Source organism: Bos taurus, chromosome 5 (assembly GCF_002263795.3).
Source record: "Bos taurus isolate L1 Dominette 01449 registration number 42190680 breed Hereford chromosome 5, ARS-UCD2.0, whole genome shotgun sequence".
In the NCBI taxonomy this organism is placed as follows: domain Eukaryota; kingdom Metazoa; phylum Chordata; class Mammalia; order Artiodactyla; family Bovidae; genus Bos; species Bos taurus.
In genome coordinates this window covers 25,046,564-25,069,969 of record NC_037332.1, presented here as the reverse complement: position 1 = coordinate 25,069,969, position 23,406 = coordinate 25,046,564, and the positions used below count along the sequence as shown (strand labels likewise).

General features: G+C 39.4%; 1 protein-coding gene across 2 annotated transcripts in view; it reads left to right on the top strand.

Annotated features, from left to right (window-relative positions):
- The window catches only part of LOC112446660 (uncharacterized), a 136,320-nt gene that overhangs the window by 11,154 nt on the left and 101,760 nt on the right, over positions 1 to 23,406 (top strand). For both annotated transcript variants that reach the window (XM_059886844.1, XM_059886843.1), the window contains exons 4-6: positions 5,963 to 6,468; positions 14,856 to 14,954; positions 16,543 to 16,642. In XM_059886844.1, the coding sequence (XP_059742827.1) occupies positions 5,963 to 6,468; positions 14,856 to 14,954; positions 16,543 to 16,642 (705 nt within the window). The remainder of the gene's footprint in view (positions 1 to 5,962; positions 6,469 to 14,855; positions 14,955 to 16,542; positions 16,643 to 23,406) is intronic.

Sequence of the window (23,406 nt, the reverse complement as noted above, 5' to 3'; positions counted from 1 at the left end):
AGAGATCATTCTGTCGTTTTTGAGATTGCATTCAGGTACTGCATTTTGGACTCTTTTGTTGACCATGATGGCCACTCCATTTCTTCTGAGGGATTCCTGCCCGCAGTAGTAGATACAATGATCATCTGAGTTAAATTCACCCATTCCAGTCCATTTCAGTTCGCTGATTCCTAGAATGTCAACATTCACTCTTGCCATCTCTTGTTTGACCACTTCCAAATTGCCTTGATTCATGGACCTGACATTCCAGGTTCCTATGCAATATTGCTCTTTACAGCATCGGACCTTGCTTCTATCACCAGTCACATCCACAGCTGGGTATTCTTTTTGCTTTGGCTCCATCCCTTCATTCTTTCTGGAGTTATTTCTCCACTGATCTCCAGTAGCATATTGGGCACCTACTGACCTGGGGAGTTTCTCTTTCAGTATCCTATCATTTTGCTTTTTCCTACTGTTCATGGGGTTCTCAAGGCAAGAATACTGAAGTGGTTTGCCATTCTCTTCTCCAGTGGACCACATTCTGTCATGTACTTAATAAGAGATTTGTGATTAACAACCATGAAATTGTGTCAAGCCCACAAAGATGAATGAAATAATGAAACTAGTCATTCCACAACACTTTTACCCTCTAATTACAATAATTTCTTAATTTGTGAAGTGGAAATTAAAATACTTCAACCTGTCTTAGAACATACATCACAAAGCTTAAAAGTTGTCAGCCTATGAGTTCTCAAGCAGGCACAGCACCCCCAGCCCATTCCAAACCAGGGACATTTGGAAACGTCTAAGGGCCTCCCTTGTGGCTCAGCTGGTAAAGAATCTGCCTGCAATGGGGGAGACCTGGGTTCAGTCCCTGGGTTGGGAAGATTCCCTGCAGAAGAGAAAGGCTACCCATTCCAGTACTGTGGCCTGGAGAATTCCATGGACTAGTCCATGGGGTTGCAAAGAGCTGGACACAACTGAGTGACTTTCACTTTCCCTTCACTTTCACTTTTCAAAGACATATTTGATTGTTAACAACTAGGCAGTTGTGGCACTCTTGACAATCTGGTGTGTAGAGATGCTGCTAAATATCCTACAATGCACATAACAGCCAACAACAGAATCATCTGGTCAAAGATGTCAGTAATACCAGGGTTGAAAAGCCCCAGAAATATTAATCTGGTCTGGGGTTTTTTGAGCCTGCTATAACTTTTCTCAAGACCCCAGCAAGTTGCTGCTCTTTTTAGAAGTCTGTTGTCTCTTCATTTTCAACTCTTTCTGCTTAAATGCAGTTCAGCATAACTTGGTCAGTTTTCATCCACGATTGGTCTTATAATTGACACTCAGTGGATGAAATCAGATTGTCATGTAAGCATTAAGTAGGTCTATTTATATAAAGCTTCAGAGGTTTATTGGCTGCCCAGCTTTCTCATTTGATGTCTTCTCAGGGCATGGCTTAAGTTTTGCTTCTGTCAGCTCTGATTGGTAACACCCTCTTTCTTCTACTGGTTTTCCTACTGCAGCCATTGCACCAAGAATAAAATCCACACTTCTTATCATGAACTGCAGGCCTTTCTGTGATTTCCTTTCCTACTTGTCCTCTGACCACCTCACATACCACTCCATGACACCTACTATGCCCCAGCTGTTATGTGCTATGAATTCATTTAACAATCAAGCCATCCCTAAATTAAATTCTCTACATTTGCTATGCACTCTGCTTCAGATGTTTTTCTTCCATATAATTTTATGGTTGACTCTTCCTCATCATCGTCGGAATCTCAACCTGAATGTCACCTCCTCTGAAAAGATATCCCTGACCTCCCAATTCAAAGGAGCCAAACACACATACCCCATCATCACTCTTTTATACTGCTCTGTTTTAATTTTATCATTAGTTACCACTACCTGTAATTTCCTTTCTATTTCCTCTCTTCCTCCCTTCATTCTTTCCTTCCTCTCCTTCTCCAACTAGAATGTAAGGTCCATTAGGGCAGAGGTCAGTCCTCTTCACCCTGTCTTTTCAGCACCTAGAACTGTGCCTGTTGAATTTTGCTGAATGGTTTCTTCACATGTGCTGTACCTGGAGAAGCGGGGCTACTTTAAGACTGGGCCAGGTCCCATCCGCTTTATTGTTGACTATCTCTTGTCAAGATTATTAAATCCGGGGGCCTCCCTGTTGGTCCAGTGGTTGAGACTTTGTCTTCCAGTGCAGAGGGTGTGGGTTCAATCCCTGGTCAGGGAGCTGGGATCCCACGTGCCTCACAGCCTAGGGGCCAGGGCATGGAGTAGAGGTGATATTGTGGTGAATTCAGTGGAGACTTTGAAGAGGTCCACATCAAAGGAAAAACAAAGGATTGTTTAACCTCGTTTTGAACTCAACAGTCCATTATTTGAGCTTTTGTCTGAAAAGTAAACCAAACATATAAAGATTATTTTTTTCAAATGTACATTAAATTTCTTAACAACCCTATGAAGGAGCTATAATTATTGGCATCATTTTACATGTGATAAAATTGATTAACCTGGGCCCCCTGCATTGGGAGCACAGTCTTAGCTACTGGACCACCAGGGCATTAATAAATGATAGGTGTTACTATAATTACTGTAATAAGTACCGTCTCTATCATTTTATTTATTTATTTTAAATTGAAATATAGTTGATTTACAGTGTTTCACAGTAAACAGCAAAGTGATTCAGTTATAGGTATTTCCTTTGTCAGATTCTTTCCCATTACAAAGTGTTACAAGATATTGAATATAGTTCCCTGTGCTATACAGTAGGGTCTTTGTTGTTTATTTTATATATAGTAGTGTATATATTTTAATCCCAAACTCCTAGTTTATTCCTCCCCCACTTCCCCTTGGTAACCATAAGTTTGCTTTCTAAGTCTGTGAATCTATTTCTGTTTTGTAAATAAGTTAGTTTGTATCATTTTTTAGATTCCACACATAACTAGTATCATATGACATTTGTCTTTATCCAATCTCTATCATTTTATTTGAGCGATAGATAAATTTACCACTAATGCATATATATAGGATTTACAAAGAAAATAACATAAAATAGGGATAACACACTAGCTGACTCATAGGGTGAGTATTAGAAATTGACAAGATAATATTTATGAGAGTGATTTTTAAGCTCTAATGAATTTTTAAGCTTTAATGAATTATTACTATGAAAATATATTTACTGTTTTCAAAAATGGGCTTTCCAGCTTTTAAATATCAATGTAATAACATAACCAGTGCTCAGAGATAAAAAATTTAAGATCCACATTTAGAATTCTTTTATTGTTTGTTTTTTTGGCCATGCCATGCAGCTTGAGGGATCTTAATTCCACAACCAGGGATTAAACTAGGCTCCCACAATGAAAATGCCAAGATGTAACCGCTGGACCACCAGGGAATTCCCCACATTTAGAATTCTTTTCCACATCAAATACTTTTGATCTTAAAACAATGTTCCCTTTTATTTCACGCTAAACACTTATCTAGAAAACCTATGCCATTTTTTTCAAATTATGCTAATAGAACTACGATTTAGAAGAAAAATGCAAGTGGCTCCTTTGCGCTGTGGACCATTTTATAAAGACAGTATTCAAGTGAAACTCCATCAGTTGTTCCAAACTACATGGTTCCAAGCCACAGTAGTAAAGCAAATATCACAATAAAATGAGTCACACAAATTTTTTGGTTTCTCGGTACATATAAAAGTTGTATCAAACTAAATTGTAGTCTATTAAGTGTACAATAGCATCATGTCTAAAAACCAATGGTCACATCACACTTTAATTAAAAAATACTTTATTGCTGAAAAATGTTAACCATCATCTGAGCCTTCAGCAAGTTTTAATCTTTTTGCAGTAGTAACATTAAAGATCATGGATCACTATAACAAACATAATAATAATGAAAAAGTTTTAAATATTGCAAGAGTCACCAAAATATCACACTACTATATTTGAAATGAAAACCAACAAGGACCTACTATATAGCACATGGAACTTTGCTCAATGTTATGTGGCAACCTGGATGAGAAGGGAGTTTGGGAAAGAACAGATATATGTATGTGTATGACTGAGTCCCTTTGCTGTTCACCTGAAACTATCACAGCATAGTTAATTGGTTATACCCCATTACAAAATAAAAAGGTTTTTTTAATAAATAAATAAATACCTCAGCTCTCTTTAAAAAAAAAAAGAAAGAAAGAAAAATTGTTTTTAAAAATAATTTGAGGGCTAAGATGAAATTATCTTTTTCTGAAGGAGATTTACATTTGTTTGTGTCAGAGGCTTGAAGAAACAGCCAGGAGTACCTTAATTCAGTTTCAGAGAATGCAGTGATTTGAAGCTGTCTTTGAATGTGCTGGTCTAGGTCTACTTTTGGGACAACTCTTACTCCTAGGATGCAGCCTCCCATTGGAAAGCCTGGACTCCAAAACCCTTAGCCTCCACAAAACTATAAAAAGCCCTGATCAGCCCTGATCAGCAGCTGCTGCTGCTGCTAAGCCTCTCAAATTCCTCTTTGGATTTCCATCTCTCTAGGGTATCCCATGGGCAGAGGAACCTGGTAGGCTGCAGTCCATGGGGTCATGAAGAGTCGGACATGACTGAGTGACTTCACTTTCACTTTTCACTTTCATGCATTGGAGAAGGAAATGGCAACCCACTCCAGTGTTCTTGCCTGGAGAATCCTAGGGACGGGGGAGCCTGGTGGGCTGTCGTCTATGGGGTCGCACAGAGTTGGACACGACTGAAGTGACTTAGCAGCAGCAGCAGCAGGGTATTGATAGTAGCCCTTCACTATCTTGTTAGTTCTCCGTTGCCTTTAACAAGAATTTTTTTTTTTTGTATTCTGTTCAGCTCCTCTAGTTGTCTTCCAAAGTCAGGGTGGGGTAATTTGGATTACCCAGATGCTATTACCAAAAGGGGAAGACCACTTGGAAGTTTTAAACGTTGTATGCCTAGTTGTTTTATAAACTGTGGCTTATAAAATTCCAATATCTGAAATGCCGAGTCTTCTGTGAGTCTATTTTTGCTGTCCACTTTAGAATTTTAGCGTACTATAGTAACATCTAATAGGAGTGTGGAGAGTAGGCTACAGGAACACAGAAAATGTAGACTAAGAAATTCAGGGAAGGGTTTCTGGAAGAAGTGATCTCTGTCTTATCTTATAATAAAACAATTGAATAAACACATATTGGTTTTTATCTTCTGTGTATAAACATAATAAATGTTCATGTAGAAAAGTATAAAAAGAGAAAATAAAAGTTGACTTCTATAATCTCACAATGTTTGCTTTTGGGTCGGCATTTGCTTAGTCCTTTTAATGCCAGATATATTATATATATATACATAAATGATACATTTGAGATCTTTCTACATATGCAATTATGTATACTTTTATATAATATTATAATATAAACATTTCCCGAAGTTATTAAGAGCAATTTTCCAAACAATTTTTATGGCTACCTATTGTATGCTGCTGCTGCTGCTAAGTCGCTTCAGTCATGTCCGACTCTGTGCGACCCAGAGACGGCAGCCCACAAGGCTCCCTCGTCCCTGGGATTCTCCAGGCAAGAACACTGGAGTGGGTTGCCATTTCCTTCTTCAATGCATGAAAGTGAAAAGTGAAAGTGAAGTCGCTCAGTCGTGTCCGACTCTTTGTGACCCCATGGACTACAGCCTACCAGGCTCTTCCGTCCATGGATTTTCCAGGCAAGAGTACTGGAGTGGGGTGCCATTGCCTTCTCCGACCTATTGTATGAGTATGGCATTATTTACTTAACTATATCTCTATAAGGCCTTTGATTCTTTTCCATTTTTTTCTAATATCAAAAATAATGCTGTAGTTAGCATTTTATGCACAGATGTTATAGTTTTTTATTATACCGTAAGATGGATTTCTAGAAGTCAAATTACTAGATTAAAAAGTATAAAATATCTTTAAAGTTCATATTTGTTTTTTACAGTCCTACAAGGAGTATATTTAAAGAACTAGAGAAAGCAAAACTTTCTACAGTAGCTGAATCCGGGGAGAAAGATGAGTTCATCTCATTTGGTGTCTCACAAACATCTAGTGTTTCTATGTTATCTACTAATTTAAAATTTTCCAAACTACAACTGCAAAAGTCTCTGTTTGAAGAATACAAACTCACTGCTGCTGAAATACTGTATGAACTTGAGGAGGTATTACAGAAATATGCTGTGTATAACATTACTTTCCCTGTGGGAATTGTAAATCTTGTGGATTACAGTTGGCACGATCTTACTTCAGATGCTTATAAGTATGCAACCAAAAATCCTATGTTGAAGAAATGTAGTGCCTTAAAAGATGATACCAGTATCATGACTATGATCGACTTAAAGGGATACAAAATCAACAGCTGCTCAAGAGAAGAATGTCATAAGAGGAACTGCCTGGTGAAAGTAAAAGAAGACCATCACGATGCAGCAAGTAAACCTGTGGTAAAAACATGTAAGTAGAAGTTACTAGTTAGACTTATAAATAATCCTCCAGTTTTAAAAATAAAAATGAAAATGGCAAGTAAGATATTGAAAAAACATTATATTAATGATATTTGGTTTGTATTAATCATTTTAATACATTATTAGTGAAGATCAGGGATAAGATACAAAAATTTAAATTGCTTTCAGTTAAATAAAGCATCTATTATGCTTCATATTCATGTGATATTAAGTCTCCACCTCAGAAGATCCTACAGATTCTCGTACAGCAGCTTAGTCCAGCAAAAGTAGGATGCTAGCCACATATGTAATCTTCAAAATTATACTTTTTGTTTTATGAAAATTATAGACCCACATGTGTAAGAATTAATACAAAGGGATCCCATATACTGTTTACTTATTTTCTCCATATGACAACATCTTGGAAAACGTCACAACCAGAATATGGACATTAACACAGTCAAGCTTCAAAACATTCCACCACAGCAAGGATCACTTATGTTGTCCTTCTGTAATCCCACCCACATCCCTCCTGTCCCCACACCCTCTTTAACCCTGGCAACCACCAATGTGTTCTACATTTCTGTATTTTGGTTTATTTTTTTATTTGTTGCACTGGGTCTTCATCACTATGTGCGGGCTTTCTCTAGTGGCGAGTGGGGACTACTCTTTGGTTAGGTAGGCGGGCTTCTCATTGCAGTGGATTCTCTTGCTGCTGAACACAGGCTCTAGGCACATGGGCTTCAGTAGTTGTGGTGCATAGGCTTAGATACTCCATGGCATATGGAATCTCCCAGATCCATGGATCAAACCCTTGTCCTCTGCACTGGCAGGCAAATTCTTTTCCACTGTACCACCAGGGAAGTCCTATGTATATTTGTCATCTTAAGAATGTATAAATGAAATCCTACAACGTTTAATTTTTGGTGATTGTCTTTCTTCAGTTCAGTTCAGTTCAGTTCAGTCACTCAGTCGTGTCCTACTCTTGGCGACCCCATGAATCGCAGCACACGAGGCCTCCCTCTCCATCACCAACTCCCGGAGTTCACTCAAACTCATGTCCATCGAGTCAGTGATGCCATCCAGCCATCTCATCCTCTGTCGTCCCCTTCTCCTCCTGCCCTGTCAACTTAATTCTCTGGAGATTCATCTAGGTTGTGTGTCTCAGTAGTTTGTCCCTTTTTATTGCTCGGCAGTGTGCATTCCATGGTATGGATGTCCCACAGTTTAACCATTCCCTCCTTCAGTGGGTGGGGGTTTTTTCCCCCAGTTTTTGAATATTATGAAAGCTGCTCAAACATTTGTGTACAGATTTTTGTGTAAATATAAGTTTTGATTTCTCTTTGATAAGTGCCCAGAAGTACAACGCTGGACTATGAGGTATTTGCATGTTTCCTTCTATATGGAACTGCCAGATTGTTTTCTAGAATGGCTGTGCCATTTTATAATACATTTCTACCAGCAGTTTTGAGTGGCCACCTTCCTCCACGTTCTCACCAGTATTTGGATATTGTAACTGTGTTTTATAATAGCCATTCTTGGCGATGTGTAGTGACATCTCATTGGGGTTTTCATTTGCATTTCTCTCATGGCTAATGATGCTGAATGTTTGCCGTCTGTATGTCCTCTTCAGTGAAATGTCTTTCATGTCTTTAACTGATTTTCTAATTGGATAATATATATTTTTTACTGTTGAGTTTTGCGAATTCTTTATATATTCTGATATTGGTCCTTTGTTATATACGTGCTATACAAATATTTTTCCCAGTGTCTCCTCATTCTTTTACTTGGGTCTTTTGCAGAGAAAAAGTTTTAAATGTTGAAGACATAAAATGTATCAGTTTTTTAATAAATAGTGCCTTTGGTATCAAGACTGTGAACTCTTTGCCTTGCCCTAGATCCTGAAGTTTTTCTCTTTTTTTTTTCCTAAAAGTTTTATAACTTTACGTTTTATATTTAAACCCATTACCCATTTTAGGTTAACTTTTGTATACATCTTAGACCAACTTGAGGTTCATTTTCTGGGTTATGGATCTCCAGTTGCTTCAGCTTATTTGTTGAAAATACTGTCTTTCCTCCTTTGAGTTGCTTTTGCATCTTTGTCAAAAGTCGAATGGGCGTAGGTATTTAAATCTATTTCTGGGTTCTGCTTTTGTTTCTGCTGGTTCTCATTCATGTTCTCTTGACTCCCTGTGAATATGATTATTTTTTATTTTCTGCCAGACATTGTGTTTGAAAAATTGTTTTTAAAAATATTTGAGGCCTAGGATAAGGTTATCTTCAACTGGAAGTGATCGTAAGTGGGAACTCAAACAGGTTTGTGTACAACCATTGCTCAGAGCAGCACTATTCATAGTAACCAAAATGTGGAAACAGCCCAAATGTCCATCAACAGATGAAGAGATAAACAAAATGTGGTATGTATATACAGTGGGATATCATTTAACCTTGAAAAGGGGTGAAATTCTGATACATGGTACAGCATGGATGAACCTTGAAGGCATTTTAATCTGGAAACAAAACAACAAATATAGTGTACTCTGTAAACAACAAACAGAGTATGAGGTACCTCGAGTAGTCAGATACATAGAGACAGAATGTAGGATGGTGGTTGCCAGGGACTGGGAAGTGGGGGCGGGGGGTGGGTAATTAGGGAGTTTAAGGTTAATGGGTACAGAGTTTAGTTAAGGATGATGAAAAATTTCTGAAGCTCGATGGTGATGATGGTTGTACAGTAATGTGAATGAACTTAATGCTACAGAACTGTACACTTAAAACCTGGTAAAGTGATCAATTTTAAGTTATGCATATTCAACCACAATAAAATATTTTACTGGTTAAAAATGGTAATTTCGTTATGTATATTCTATCACAGTGGGAAAAAGGGATAACCAAGTCAATGTGGATAATTAAGCTTTACTTTTTATAAGGGGGTAAATAAAAGGAATTGAGTGGAAGGACGGGTGTATCCAAGGTCATAAAGAGCATTTAATTAATTTCAGAGGTGAGTAAAAACTTGACTCTGTAAGCCTAGAATTAGGAACCTGTGGTAATGTGATATATATGTGAAATAGCACAAACTGGCCCGTTTTAAAGGCACTTGGGTCAGTGCTGTTTCCACAGCCCATTTCTTTCCCCACTGAAGAAGAAGCGCTTATGTTCCCTCACTCCCTAGACTACATTATGACTTTTGTGGGTTCTGGGCACTTTTGCCTTCGTGAGTCCCTACCTCCATAAAGTTACTAAAAATAACTTCTTATGACTGTATTGTTATGAAGACAAATATAATTCCGTTACACTTGTATATTCATTGTTGTCATATTCAGGTTTTCTCTGTTTGAGAAGAAATTAAAATTAACACATTTTCTAGGTTCCTGGAAGGGTTGCGTGCCTAACAGAGAGATCAGTCCTGCTGCCTTCTTCCTTCACTTCTGAGGTACCACTCACCTCTCTCAGAATGTTGCTTCATCCCACCACTTACTCTTAGTCTCCATGGTTTTCACAGCTAAAATGAAGTTTACTATTTTATATCCAAGAAATTGATGCTATTCTCAGATGCTGAAACATTTGCAAGCCTAGAAATGTTTTTTTTAAAGAAGCTTAGGGATCTGAAGTCATTGCTGATAAAAATTTCAGAAAGCTTGATAGGGAAATATGAATAACTAGCATAGTCATGCAATTCAAAAAGGATGAACATCTTCATCAGAGGTTAGCACTGTACAGTGAAGAGTATTGGTAGACCCTGTTCTGACTCCTACTAGACTGAAACTTTATGTTTAGAACCTTAATAGTTCCCATTTCACCCTCTATTGTGTTGAATATATATAAGTAGATTTAGATGTAGCAAAAAGAGCTATTTAAAAAAAATAAAAATCATATTAGTTTATAGCATTTTACAGATCATAGAAATTGCCAACATCTCTTGGATCATAGAAAAAGCAAGGGAATTCCAGAAAAACATCTACTTCTGCTTCATTGACTATGCTAAAGCCTTTGACCATGTGGATCACAACAAGCTGTGGAAAATTCTTAAAGAGATGGGAATACCAGACCACCTTACCTGCCTCCTGAGAAACCTGTATGCAGGTCAAGAAGCAACAGTTAGTACTGAACATGGAGCAAAGAACTCATTCAAAATTGGGAAAGGAGTATGTCAAGGCTGTATAGTGTCACCCTGCTTATTTAACTTATATGCAGACTACATCATGTGAAATGCCAGGCTAGATGAGGCTCAAGCTGGAATCAAAATTGCCAGAAAATATATCAATAACTTCAGATAGACAGATGAGACCACCAGGGAAGAAGAATTAAAGAGCCTCTTGATGAAGGTGAAAGAAGAGAGTCAAAAACCTGGCTTAAAACTCAACATTCAAAAAATGAAGATCATGGCATCCAGTCCCATCACTTCAGGGCAAATAGATGGGGGAAGAAAAGGAAACAGTGACAGACTTTACTATTTTGGGCTCCAAAATCACAGTGGATGATGACTGCAGCCATGAAATTAAAAGATGCTAGCTCCTTGGAAGAAAAGCTATGGTGAACCTAGAAAGCGTATTAAAAAGCAAAGATATCACTTTGCTGACACAGGTCTGTACAGTCAAAGCTATGGTTTTTCCAGTAGTCACACACAGATGTGAGAGTTGGACCATCAAGAAGGCTGTGCACCAAAGAATTGCTGCTTTCAAATTGTGGTGCTGGAGAAGACTCTTGAGTGTCCCTTGAACTGCAAGGAGATTCAACCAGTTAATCCTAAGGAAAATCAACCCTGAATATTCATTGGAAGGACTGATGCTGAAGCTCCAATACTTTAGCTCCCAGATGTGAATAGCTGATTCATTGGAAAAGACCCTGATGCTGGGAAAGATTGAGGGCAGAAGAAGGGGACTACAGAGGATGAGATGATTGGATGGCATCATTGACTCAATGGATATGAGTTTGAGCAAACTCCAGGAGATAGTGAAGGACAGGGAAACCTGGCATGCTGCAATCCATGGAGTGGCAAAGAGCCAGACATGACTTAGTGACTCAACAACAACAGATCATAGGGAACTTTCTAACCATTGTCTAATTTAGTTGTCCTGATATTCCTTTGGGATAGCTGATAGGGTTTCTGTTTCACTAAGGGCTGAGTAACTTGCCCAGAGTCACACAATTTCTGATAGATCTGTGACCCCCAACCCTGGTCTTCTGACTCCCAGTATATTGTTCTTTATACTACTTTAGCCCTAACTCCCATTCTTCTATCATAATAATGATAATGATTTGACAATAAGACTAAATAGTAGTTGTAGCTATCCCTACAACAACCCCTTTGAAGTAGAGAAGTAACCTAGCTGTAGAGGTTACACTTTTGCTCTCAGGATTGTCGTTCAATTGCTAAGTCATGTCTGACTTTGCAACCTCATGGGCTGCAACATGCCAGACTCCTCTGTCCTCCACTATCTCTCAGAGTTTGCTCAAATTCATGTTTGTTGAGTCAGTGATACTATCTAACCATCTCTTCCTCTGCCACCCCCTTCTCTTTTTGCCTTCAATCTTCCAGGTTCAGGGTCTTTTCCAGTAAGTCAGCTCTTTCCCATCAGGTGGTCAAAGTATTGGAGCTTCAGCAATAGTCCTTCCAATGAATATTCAGGGCTGATTTCTTTTAAGATTGACTGGTTGGATCTCCTTGCAGTCCAAGAGACTGCAAGGAGAAGACTCTCTTTGAGTCTTTCAGGCCTTATCCTAGACTTATTTGATTTCCTCATTATAAAATGAGAGGGAGAGGAATTAATGGTATAACTTTGTTGAGAGAATTATATAATATAATGATTTTAATGTACTTAGCCTAGTGCTCAATAGATGTAACTCATGGTTATTGTGCAATTTCTTACCTATAGCCTTATTTCTTTTGCTTTTTTTTATCATTGTGATTTTCTCATCTTATTTATTTCTGCATCTGATACAGCCTCTTTGTGATGGGATCCTGGACTTACAAACCTCCTAATTTACATATAAAATTTAAGAAGCTCCCATGAGTTTTGCTTTCTTTTCAAAATATAACCAAATTTTGTATTTAGTTCAGTTCAGTTCAGTCGCTCAGTCATGTCTGACTCTTTTCCACCCCATGAACCACAACACTCCAGGCCTCCCTGTCCATCATCAACTCCTGCAGTTTACCCAGACTCATGTCCATTGAGTCAGTGATGCCATCCAACCATCTCATCCTCTGTCGTCCCCTTCTCTTCCGGCCCTCAATCTTTCCCAGCGTCAGGGTCCTTTCCGATGAGTCAGCTCTTTGCATCAGGTGGCCAAAGTATTGGAGTTTCAGCTTTAGCATCAGGCCTTCCAATGAACACCCGGGACTGATTTCTTTTAGGATGGACTGGTTGGATCTCCTTGCAGTCCAAGGGACTCTCAAGAGTCTTCTCCAACACCACAGTTCAAAAGCATCAGTTCTTCTGTGCTTTGTATTTAGACAGCTTTTAAAATGTATATGTTTTCTCTGTGGGATGAATTCATTACACTTCATAGATTAATAAATTTATTGTCTTAGATGTGTATTTTAGCCCAAAACGTAATGATACTGAAAGGCTTTGTGTCCTTGTAGCCTTTTTTTAAAATTGAAGTATAGTTGATTTACAGCGTTGTGTTAGTTTCTGGTGTACAGCAGAATGATTCAGTTATACACCCCATATGGTTCATTACAGGATATTAAATATAGTTCCAAGCGCCATACAGTATGATGGTACTTTTTATTGGTCTATCATATATATAGTAGTTTGAATCTGCTGATCCCAAACTCTTAGTTTATCCCTCTCCCACCTCCTTTCCCCTTGTAGTAACCATAAGTTTGTTTTCTATGTCTGTGAGTCTGTTTTTGTTTCATAATAAGTTCATTTGTGTCATATTTTAGATTCCACATATAAGTGATACCATTTGGTATTTGTCTTTCTGTTTCTGACTTACTTCACCTAGTATGATAATCTCAGTCCATCTACGTTGCTGTAGATGACATCATTTCATTCTTTTTATGGCTGAGTAGTATTTCATTGTGTATATATACACCTCTTCTTTATCCATTCATCTGTCAATGGACATTTAGGTTTTTTCTATGTTTGGCTATTGTAATAGTGCTACTATGAACATAGGGGTGCATGTATCTTTTCAAATTATACTTTTCTCTGGATGTATGCCTGGGAGTGGGATTGTTGTCTCATATGGCAACTCTATTTTCAGGGTTTGGCTTTTTTTTTTTTTTTCAGTTTTTTAAGGAACTTCCTTATTGGCTGCAGCAATTTACTTTTCTACCAACTTCCATATTGGCTGCAGCAATTTACTTTTCTACCAGTCTGCAGGAGAGTTTCCTTTTCTCCACACCTCTGCTGCTGCTGCTAAGTCGCTTCAGTCGTGTCCGACTCTGTGCGACCCCATAGATGGCAGCCCACCAGGCTCCCCCGTCCCTGGGATTCTCCAGGCAAGAACACTGGAGTGGGTTGCCATTTCCTCCTCCAATGCATGAAAGTGAAAAGTGAAAGTGAAGTTGCTGAGTCGTGTCTGACTCTTAGCGACCGCATGGACTGTAGCCCACCAGGCTCCTCTGTCCATGGGATTTTCCAGGCAAGAGTACTGGAGTGGGGTGCCATTGCCTTCTCTGACACCACCTCTAAGCATATGTTTGTGGACTTTTTAATAATGATCATTCTGACCAGTGTGAGGTGGTACCTCACTAGATTTGATCTGCATTTCTCTAATAATTACCATTGTTGAGCATGCCTTTTTTTTTAACCAACAAAAGGCTGCTGTTATCCAGTTACTAAAAGAAGAAATTAAAATAAAACATGAATCTTTTCTCAGTAGTTCTAATGTGAAAAGGCAATTCTTGAAAGCATAAACACAGTCCCCTAATAAATTAAGAAATTATGCAGAGGAAATTTCTATTTTTTTTTTTTGAGAATAAATCTATGCTCATTAAAATTTTTTAATTGATTTATTTATTTAGCTTTGGCTCTGCTGGTCTTTGTTGCTGCACGTGGGCTTTCACTAGTTGCCGTGATTAGGGGCTTCTCTTGTTGTAGCAGGGACTTAGTAGTTGTGGTGCCTGGGCTTAGTTGCTTTGCAGCATGTGGGATCTTCCCCAACCAGGGATTGAACCCATGTCCCCTTCATTGGCAGGCAGATCTTAAACACTGGACTGCCAGGGAAGTCTGGAATTTTCAGTTTGAAAGACTGACTCCAGAACTAATGAAAATATTTTATGGGTAATTGTGGGTGCTTATGGAAAATTTTAATTCCCTGGTAAGAATATTAAAATATTGACAATTGGATTTTCTGTTGATGATGATCTGGCAAAATGCTTTCTTTTTCTCTTCCTTCCCCTCTCCCTGCTCACATTCCTCCTGCTTCCTTCTTTCCTAGCTCTTGTCGACCAACAGCAGTGTTCCCAGATCTCCCAGGATAGCAGTTTACCTGTTGTCACCCACTTCTCACTGACATCCAAGATCTGTTTAGAAAATGGTAAGATCCCCTTATCCATCCAGTGAGCAACCAGAGTGAGAATCACTTCCATTCCCTGAATTTGGAAACTTTCTCCCAGCCATCCTCTTGGTATAACCCCAATAAGAGTCAGACATTTAAGTTTATGGATTCCAAGTCAAACTTTTCAAAGGCATCCCCCTCTAATCCACCCACCTCTGGTTTCTCCACTCTAGTACCCTGGGAACTGATTTCTGAGAAATCAGCTTGGGTAACAAGGGTGTTGGAGTCCATGCTTCAGGGACTCTCCTTCCAACTCTGGCTGAATTCTACAGTTAGACTCATTTCATACAGTAAAGAAGATGTCACCCCCAGCCCTAAATTCACATGTTCCCTGACTAGGAAGAAAGTGCTTCTTCTCCTCCAATGTCCAGATAATCTCAAGATATCGGGATTGACTCTGATTTGTCAAGGCAGTGACTCTGATGAGCTCTACTTCAGTTAGGTACCCACCTAATGGCCCAATGATGGTTGCCTCGGAATTGGAGTAATACTGTTGGTCAAACCTGGGTCTTTGGCTCATGTGAATTACATGTAATTTACAGTAAAGAACTGTCATTGTCAGCCCAACTTGAGCTGCATGGGATGGGGGTGGCATGATGCCTCAAAGAAAGGGAAGTCAAGTAGTTCCATAATTTGGGAAGAGAAGGTTAAGCCTGTCCTTAATCTTGTGTTAAGGTGGGGATTAGAGGTGAACAAAGTGGGAAGGAGCCAGAAAGCTCTGATTCAAAGTTTCACCTGGAGTTATGGCTAAAATAAAGAGCTCATGACTAAGGCAAAAGATCTGGAGACAGAGTAAACAGTAGACATTCTCATTACAAAATAATGCTTTAAAGCACCTATGCATAGGGGAAAAAATCTGGAAGGAGCCACACCAAAATGGTAACAGTGCTTGTGGGGTAAGATAAACATATCCTTCCCCATGCCACTCTTTATTTTCCAAATTTTCTTCTATATGTAATTCACTGGTTTATTTAATGCATTAGACTTGGAATAAAGAAATAGCAGGTTTTCCTCTTCCCTTAAGTTCCTTGAAGCTGTTGGTGGATCCTTCCATATGTTCATTACCAGGGTAGAGTTTTTTATAAAGGAAGAACTATAGAGCTAAGAGGTCTTGGAAATCATCTCATTCAGCTCCCCCATTTTACTGATGAGAAAACTGAAGCCCAGAGATGTTGAGTACCCAAACTAGTCAGTAGGAGAATCAGGAACCTGAACCCAAGTCTATTGACTGCCTATAAAATGTTCTCTCCAATAGATGGGATTCTATCCTGAGGATGCTAAAATCACAGGATGTGAAGGCATTCTTGAAAGGCCTCTAATACTTTAGATGTCATCATAGGGGTTAAAGATATGATCCCTTCAGTGTAAATCCTCCTATAGGAAAAATAATTCTTAAGCTGATAATTATTTGTGCTTTAATATAAATGGATTTGGGTTTGTTTTTTTTTTTTTTAACCAGGTAGACTTCGGTAGACTGATGACTGGATAGGGTCTACCCAGTGAGTACTGACTTAGTATATATTTTGAAATATCCCTTTTGTGTTAATATGTGTGTCTTTTTTTTAAGGTTGGGTCCTACAGCCTCCTTCCTCAAAATTGGAAATCCTGAAATGGAAGACAATTCTTGATACTGCTGTGAAGAAACTACAAGTAGCCATAATGCAAATGTAGGAGCCCTTTGCAGTCTTTAGAATTCTATACTTTTATTAGGTAGCTGATACAATGTGTGGGTGTTAGTTGCTCAGTCGTGTCAGACTGTTTGTGACCCCATGGACTATAACCTGCCAGGCGCCTCTGTCCATAGAATTCTCCACACAAGAATACTGGCATGGGTTGCCATTTCCTTCTCCAGTGGATCTTTCTGACTCAGGGATCAAACCCAGGTTTCCCGCATTGCAGGCAAATTCTTTACCATCTGAGCCACCAGGGTGTAGGCAAGAAGAGATGCAGAGCCTATGGGACTCTGGACAAGTTACCCTATCACTTTGCCTATTGTATCTGTACTATAAAAAAATATACATACTCACAAACCCTTCTCTTCCTGGTAACTCATGGAAAAGTTGTTCTGTGGTACAAGACTTACCAGTCAATCAACCTTTTAAGTAGGCTGTAAAAGATCACATGTGAAGACAATGGGGAGGAGGAAGGGAAGAAATCAGGGAAAGAAAAGCCAGCTGTAAGCAAAGCACTGTTCTAAGGAAACATAAAATCAGTCCCTGTGTTCAAGGAACTAATGGGAAACTAAACATCTCAGCAAATTAACGATCAATACATGACAAATCAAACAAATGGGAGGAGGTAATAACAATAGCAAACACTGGAAAGCATCTACTTTGTGATGGACAGTGGACCTGCCACTTTACAGGTGTTATCTATGCTCCTTACAAGCACCCAGCAGAAGAAGTCTGATTATCACTTCCAGGTTATAGATGAGAAAACTAATGTGCCAGGAAACGTGGCAATTCATTGAGTCATATAGCTGGAAAAAGGCAGAACAGGGGTAAGACCCAGCCCTATCTGACTCCAAAGTCCACTCACTCTCCACCATTCTTCTCTAGTTCCTCACCTGGCCGCTGATGTGAAACTCATCACTTATCACTTTGGGGATTGTATTTTAAATATAATATATGCTTGAAAGTGAAAGTCGCACAGTCATGTCCGACTCTTTGCAACCCATGGACTAAAACAGAATTCTCTAGGCCGGTTATGTGGATAGCCTTTCCCTTCTTCAGGAGATCTTCCCAACCCAGGAATGGAACCGGGGTTTCCTACATTGCAGGTGGATTCTTTACCAGCTGAGCTACAAGGGAAGTCCAAGAATACTGGAGTGGGTAGCCTATCCCTTCTCCAGCAGATCTTCCCCACCCAGGAATGGGACCTGTATTGCAGGTGGATTCTTTACCAACTGAGCTATCAGGGAAGCCCAGTGTATGCTTAGTATTCAAAGTATTTAAAGTTATGTACATGTAAAAAAAAAAAAGTCACAAAATGAAAAGTGTTTAGATGAGAAGCAAATAAGTTTTGACATTTGATAAATCTAAATTAAGAGGGATCTTATAATACAATGTCAAATTCTTTTTTTTTTCTTTTTTTAATTTAAAAATTTTTTTGGCCACACACCACACAGCATGCAGGATCTTAGTCCCCGACCAGGAATCAAACTCGAACCCCCTGGGGTGTAAGTGCCAAGTTTTAACTGCTGGGCCATCACGGAAGTCCCAACAATGTCAAATTGTTTTTTAGATTTTTCTGAAATCCTGGCTCTTTCCTACTCTGGACAAGAATCAAGCAGTTTGTTGAACACAGCTGGGAAAGAAAGACCTGCATCCATCTGACTTGGTCTCTGTTAATGATGTCTCTCCCACCAAACTCCTTTAAGGAACAGGAGAGGCAGAGCAAGCACCAGAGTCCAAGTCTTGACAAGCAATAAGATATTAAAAATATTGTTCTGAAAGTCCCTGGTGATTTAATTGAAAAAGAGTAAATTCTAGTGAAATTTTCTAAAAATTGAAATCAGGGTTAAAATTTTTAATGTAATTTAAATTAGTAAATTTTGGTATTTAACTCTTATTATTGTTCAGTTATCAATGTTTTAAGATTTTTTTCCCATTGTTTTTATAACTGGAAGAAACCTTTCCTTGCTTTCAAGTTAGATAGATCTATCCTATTTTTTTAAATTTCTTTTATCTACATTTAGCTGGAAATTTTGTTGTGTATGGTGTGAGGTAATGAGATTCAAGTTTTATTCCTCCCATGCCAATGATAATGATGCTGCTACTGCTGCTAAGTCGCTTCAGTCGTGTCGGACCCTGTGCGACCCCATAGACAGCAGCCCACCAGGCTCCCCCATCCCTGGGATTCTCCAGGCAAGAGTACTGGAGTGGGTTGCCATTTCCTTCTCCAACGCATGAAAGTGAAAAGTGAAGGTGAAGTCGCTAGTATTTATTGAGTGCTGATAATGATAGTTAGGGTATACTGAGTGATCATTTTGTATAGGGCACTACATCAAGCAATTTACTGATAGATGCCTTCGTGAGTAAGTCACTGTTTTTACACCAAGGTCAGAGAGCTAATAAGTGGGTAAGCTTCTATATAAGCTTAGGTTTGCTGCTGCTGCTGCTAAGTCACGTAAGTCGTGTCAGACTCTGTGCGACCCCATAGATGGCAGCCCACCAGGCTCCTCCGTCCCTGGGATTCTCCAGGCAAGAACACTGGAGTGGGTTGCCATTTCCTTCTCCAATGCATGAAAGTGGAACGTGAAAGGGAAATCGCTCAGTCGTGTCCAACTCCTAGCAACCCCATGGACTGCAGCCCACCAGGCTCCTCCATCCATGGGATTTTCCAGGCAAGAGTACTGGAGTGGGGTGCCATTGCCTTCTCTGAAGCTTAGGTTTATCTGATACCAAAGCCTGTGCATTTAACCGTAACAATGTATTACCTCTTTGCAGGCTTTTATTGAATACATCTTCTTGTTATCCACTAATTTGAGTTCTCAACCTAATCATAGCTTCAGTTTCGTATACACTGGTATGCTTTTGAGCTGTCTATTCTATTTCATTGATCTGCCTATTGAGATTTCAGCTATTTTTTAAATTTAATTGAAGTATAGTTGATTTACAATGTTGTGTCAATCTCTGCTGTACAGTAAAGTGACTTGGACTTCCCTGATGGCTTAGTGGGTAAAGAATCTGTCTGCAGGAGATGTAGAAGACTCGTTCGATCCCCAGGTTGGGAAGATCCCCTGGAGAAGGAAATGGCAACCCTCTCCAGTATTCTTGCCTGGGAAATCCCATGGAGAGAGGAGCCTGGCAGACTACAGTCTATGGGGTCTTAGCTATTGTGAATAGTGCTGCTATGAACATAGGGGTTCATGAATCTTTTCAAATTATAGTCTTGTATGTGCCCAGGCATCCAGTCCCATCACTTCATGGCAAGTAGAAGGGGAAAAAGTGGAAGCAGTGACAGATATTATTTTCTTAAGCTCCAAAATCACTGTGGATGGTGACTGCAGCCATGAAATTAAAAGATGCTTGCTCCCAGGAAGGAAAGCTATGATGAACCTGCTGCTGCTGCTGCTGCTAAGTCGCTTCAGTCGTGTCCAGAGATGGCAGCCCACCAGGCTCCCCCGTCCCTGGGATTCTCCAGCCAAGAACACTGGAGTAGGTTGCCATTTCCTTCTCCAATGCATGAAAGTGAAAAGTGAAAGTGAAGTCGCTCAGTCGTGTCCAACTCTTAGCGACCCCATGGACTGCAGCCCACCAGGCTCCTCCGTCCATGGGATTTGCCAGGCAAGAGTACTGGAGTGGGGTACCATTGCCTTCTCCATGATGAACCTAGACAACGTATTATTAGTAAAAAGCAGAGCCATCACTTTGCTGACAAAGGTCCATATAGTCGAAGCTATGGTTTTTCCAGTAGTCATGCATGGATGTGAGAGTAGGACCATAATGAAGGCTGGGCACCAAAGAACTGATGCATTCAAACTGTAGTGCTGGAGAAGACCCTTGAGCATCCCTTGGACTGCAAGGAGATCAAACTAGTCAATCCTAAAGGAAATGATTCCTGAATATTCATTGGAAGGACTGATGCTGAAGCTCCAATACTTTGGCTACCTGATGGGAAGAACCGACTCTTTGGAAAAGACCGTCATTCTGGGAATTTTGAAGGCAAAAGGAGAAGGAGGCAGTAAAGGATGAGATGGTCAGATAGCATCACTGACTCAATGGACACCAATTTGAGTAAACTCTAGGAGGTAGTGGAGGACAGAGGAGCCTGGTGTGCTGCAGTCCATGAGGTTGCAGAATCAGACACAGCTTAGCAACTGAACAACAAATGTGCCCAGAAATGGGATTGCTGGATCATATGGTAATTCTTAGTTTTCTGAGGAACCTCCACACTGCTCTCTGTAGTGGCTGGACCAGTTTGCATTCCCACCACAGTATAGGAGGCTTCCCTTTTCTCCACACCCTCTCTAGCATTTGTCATTTGTAGACATTTTAATGATGGCCATTTTGACCAGTATAAGATAATACCTCATTGTAGTTTTGATCTGCATTTCTCTAATAATTAGTGACGTTGAGCATCTTTTCATACGCCTTCTGGCCAGCTGTTTGTCTTCTTTGGCGAAATGTCCATTAAAGTCTTCTGCTCATTTCTTGGTTTGTTTTTTTGTTGTTGTTGCTGTTGTTGAGTTAAATGAGCTGTTTGCATAGTTTGGAGATTAAACCCTTGTCTGTCACATCATTTGCAAATATTTTCTCCCATGCTGTAGGTTTTTTCCCCAGGTTTTTTTTTTTCTGGTTTCTTTTTGCTGTGCAAAATCTTGTCAGTTTGATTAGGTCCCATTTGTTTATTTTTGTTTTTCTATTGCCTTAGTTGACTAACCTGAGAAAACATTGATATGATTTATGTCAGAGAATGTTTTGCCTCTGCTGTCTTCTAGGAGTTTTATGGTGTAATGTCTTATGCTTAAGTCTTTAAGTCATTTTGAGTTTATTTCTTTGTAAGATGTGAGGGTGTGTTCTAACTTCATTGATTTACATTCATCTGTCCAACTTACCTAGCACCACTTGCTGAAGAGACTGTCTTTTCACCATTTTATATTCTTCCCTCCTTTCTTGAAGACTAATTGACCATGGGTGTGTGGGTTTATTTCAACTATTTTAATTATTTAGATTATACAGTATGAGACAGGCAGCTGTGATGGTAAGAAAGACTCCTTGAAGCCAAATTGATAGGGTTAAAATCCCAGCTCCATCGATTCATGCGACCTTGGGAAAGTCACGTAATTGCCCTTTGCCTCATTTTCCTCATCTGTAAAATAGGGATAATCTTAGTAGCTACCTTTTATAGTTGTTGTAAAGATTCCTAGCACAAATAGGCATTCAATAAATATTAATTATTACTATCTTAGTATCTGGTACAACAAATCTCCTCTGGTTACTCTTTCTACTTCAAAGCATCTTAATCAGTTTCACCAACTCATTCTTCCCAGTGAATTATATATTAGTTTTTCAAGTTTAAAAAGGCCTCAGAGGTTATGGAGCAGGCAGCATATTTTAATGAAAAGGAAACTAAACTTGCAGGAGGCATTTTGTACTCTGTGTACTTTCCACTCAGTTCTGCTGTGAACCTAAAACTCTCTAAAAAATAATGTCTTTTTAAAAACTGAAAGAAAAAGAACTTGGAGTCAGAACACCCAGCTTCTTTAATCCATGGGCATGAGATCTTGGGTAAGTCACTGCCTGAACTCCCTGAACCTCTGTTTCTTTAACCATTTAGAGATAATAATACGTCTTCTGCAGCTTACCATAACATGTTGTGACACAATATATATAAACATTCTTTATAGACACTAAAGCACTAAGCAAGTAAAAAGCATTCTTTAATAATAACCCAATACCATCAGAAGTGGTTGCTTGTAACAAATAGGTTTAGAACTAAGACAGGATAGCTTGGCAGAGTAGATGGAAGAGGCAGATTTTATTGGAATATAGCAACAGGGATGAGTAAGATGCTTTTATACATGACCCACAGTAATAAACTGCATCAAGGGAGTGATTTTGTAACTGATGAGCAAGTGATGAGACTTGCTAATTGTCTTGGCAGAATTGGTAGAATCCATTCTCAAGGGATCTGTCATATACAGGATCCAAGTTTTTTAAAAAACACATGTAATTTTACAGTTTATGCATTACAAAACATTTCTGTAAGAAAAGCAACCAAATATTAACATCCCCTGATTACCAGGATGAGAGATATTAATAGCATGGAGATTAAATAAATGCTTGCTGAACAAAGGGCAATTTTACGCAAGTCAGAACTATCAGCCATTTTACCCCACCAAGTTTCTACCACATTTGCTTAACATTATAGAAGTTTAATATCAAGTCAGGCCCAGAGAAATTGAAGGCAGAAAGAAAAAAGTCTCTAACTTCATTGGCAGATCCACACTAGGATACACTATGGATTTATCACAGGAAGTCAAGTCTGACAAACATCGTCTGAATCTTCTCGTCCCAGACCAGACAGATCCCAGGACACTCCGTATAGCAGAGCGCTTTCTCTAGACCAGGTCTACCTAGAGCTGCTCTCTGGGCCTGAATCTGGGCTATAACTAATGAAGCTCTCATATTCACTGTTAGAGTATGGTGATGCAAAAACACTAGTCTGCCAATTTCAGACTTGCTTCTACCCATTCATTTGCTGTGTGACTTGGGGTACAGGGGCTAATGTCTGTTAAGGTTTAGAGCCCAAGCTTTGGAATCCACACAACTTTTGTGCTCCCATTTGCCAACCATGGAACTTGGGACACTTAGTGTCTCAAGCCTTCAGTTCAGTTCAGTTCAGTCGCTCAGTTGTGTCAGACTCTTTGCGACCCCATGAATCACAGCACGCCAGGCCTCCCTGTCCATCACCAACTCCCGGAGTT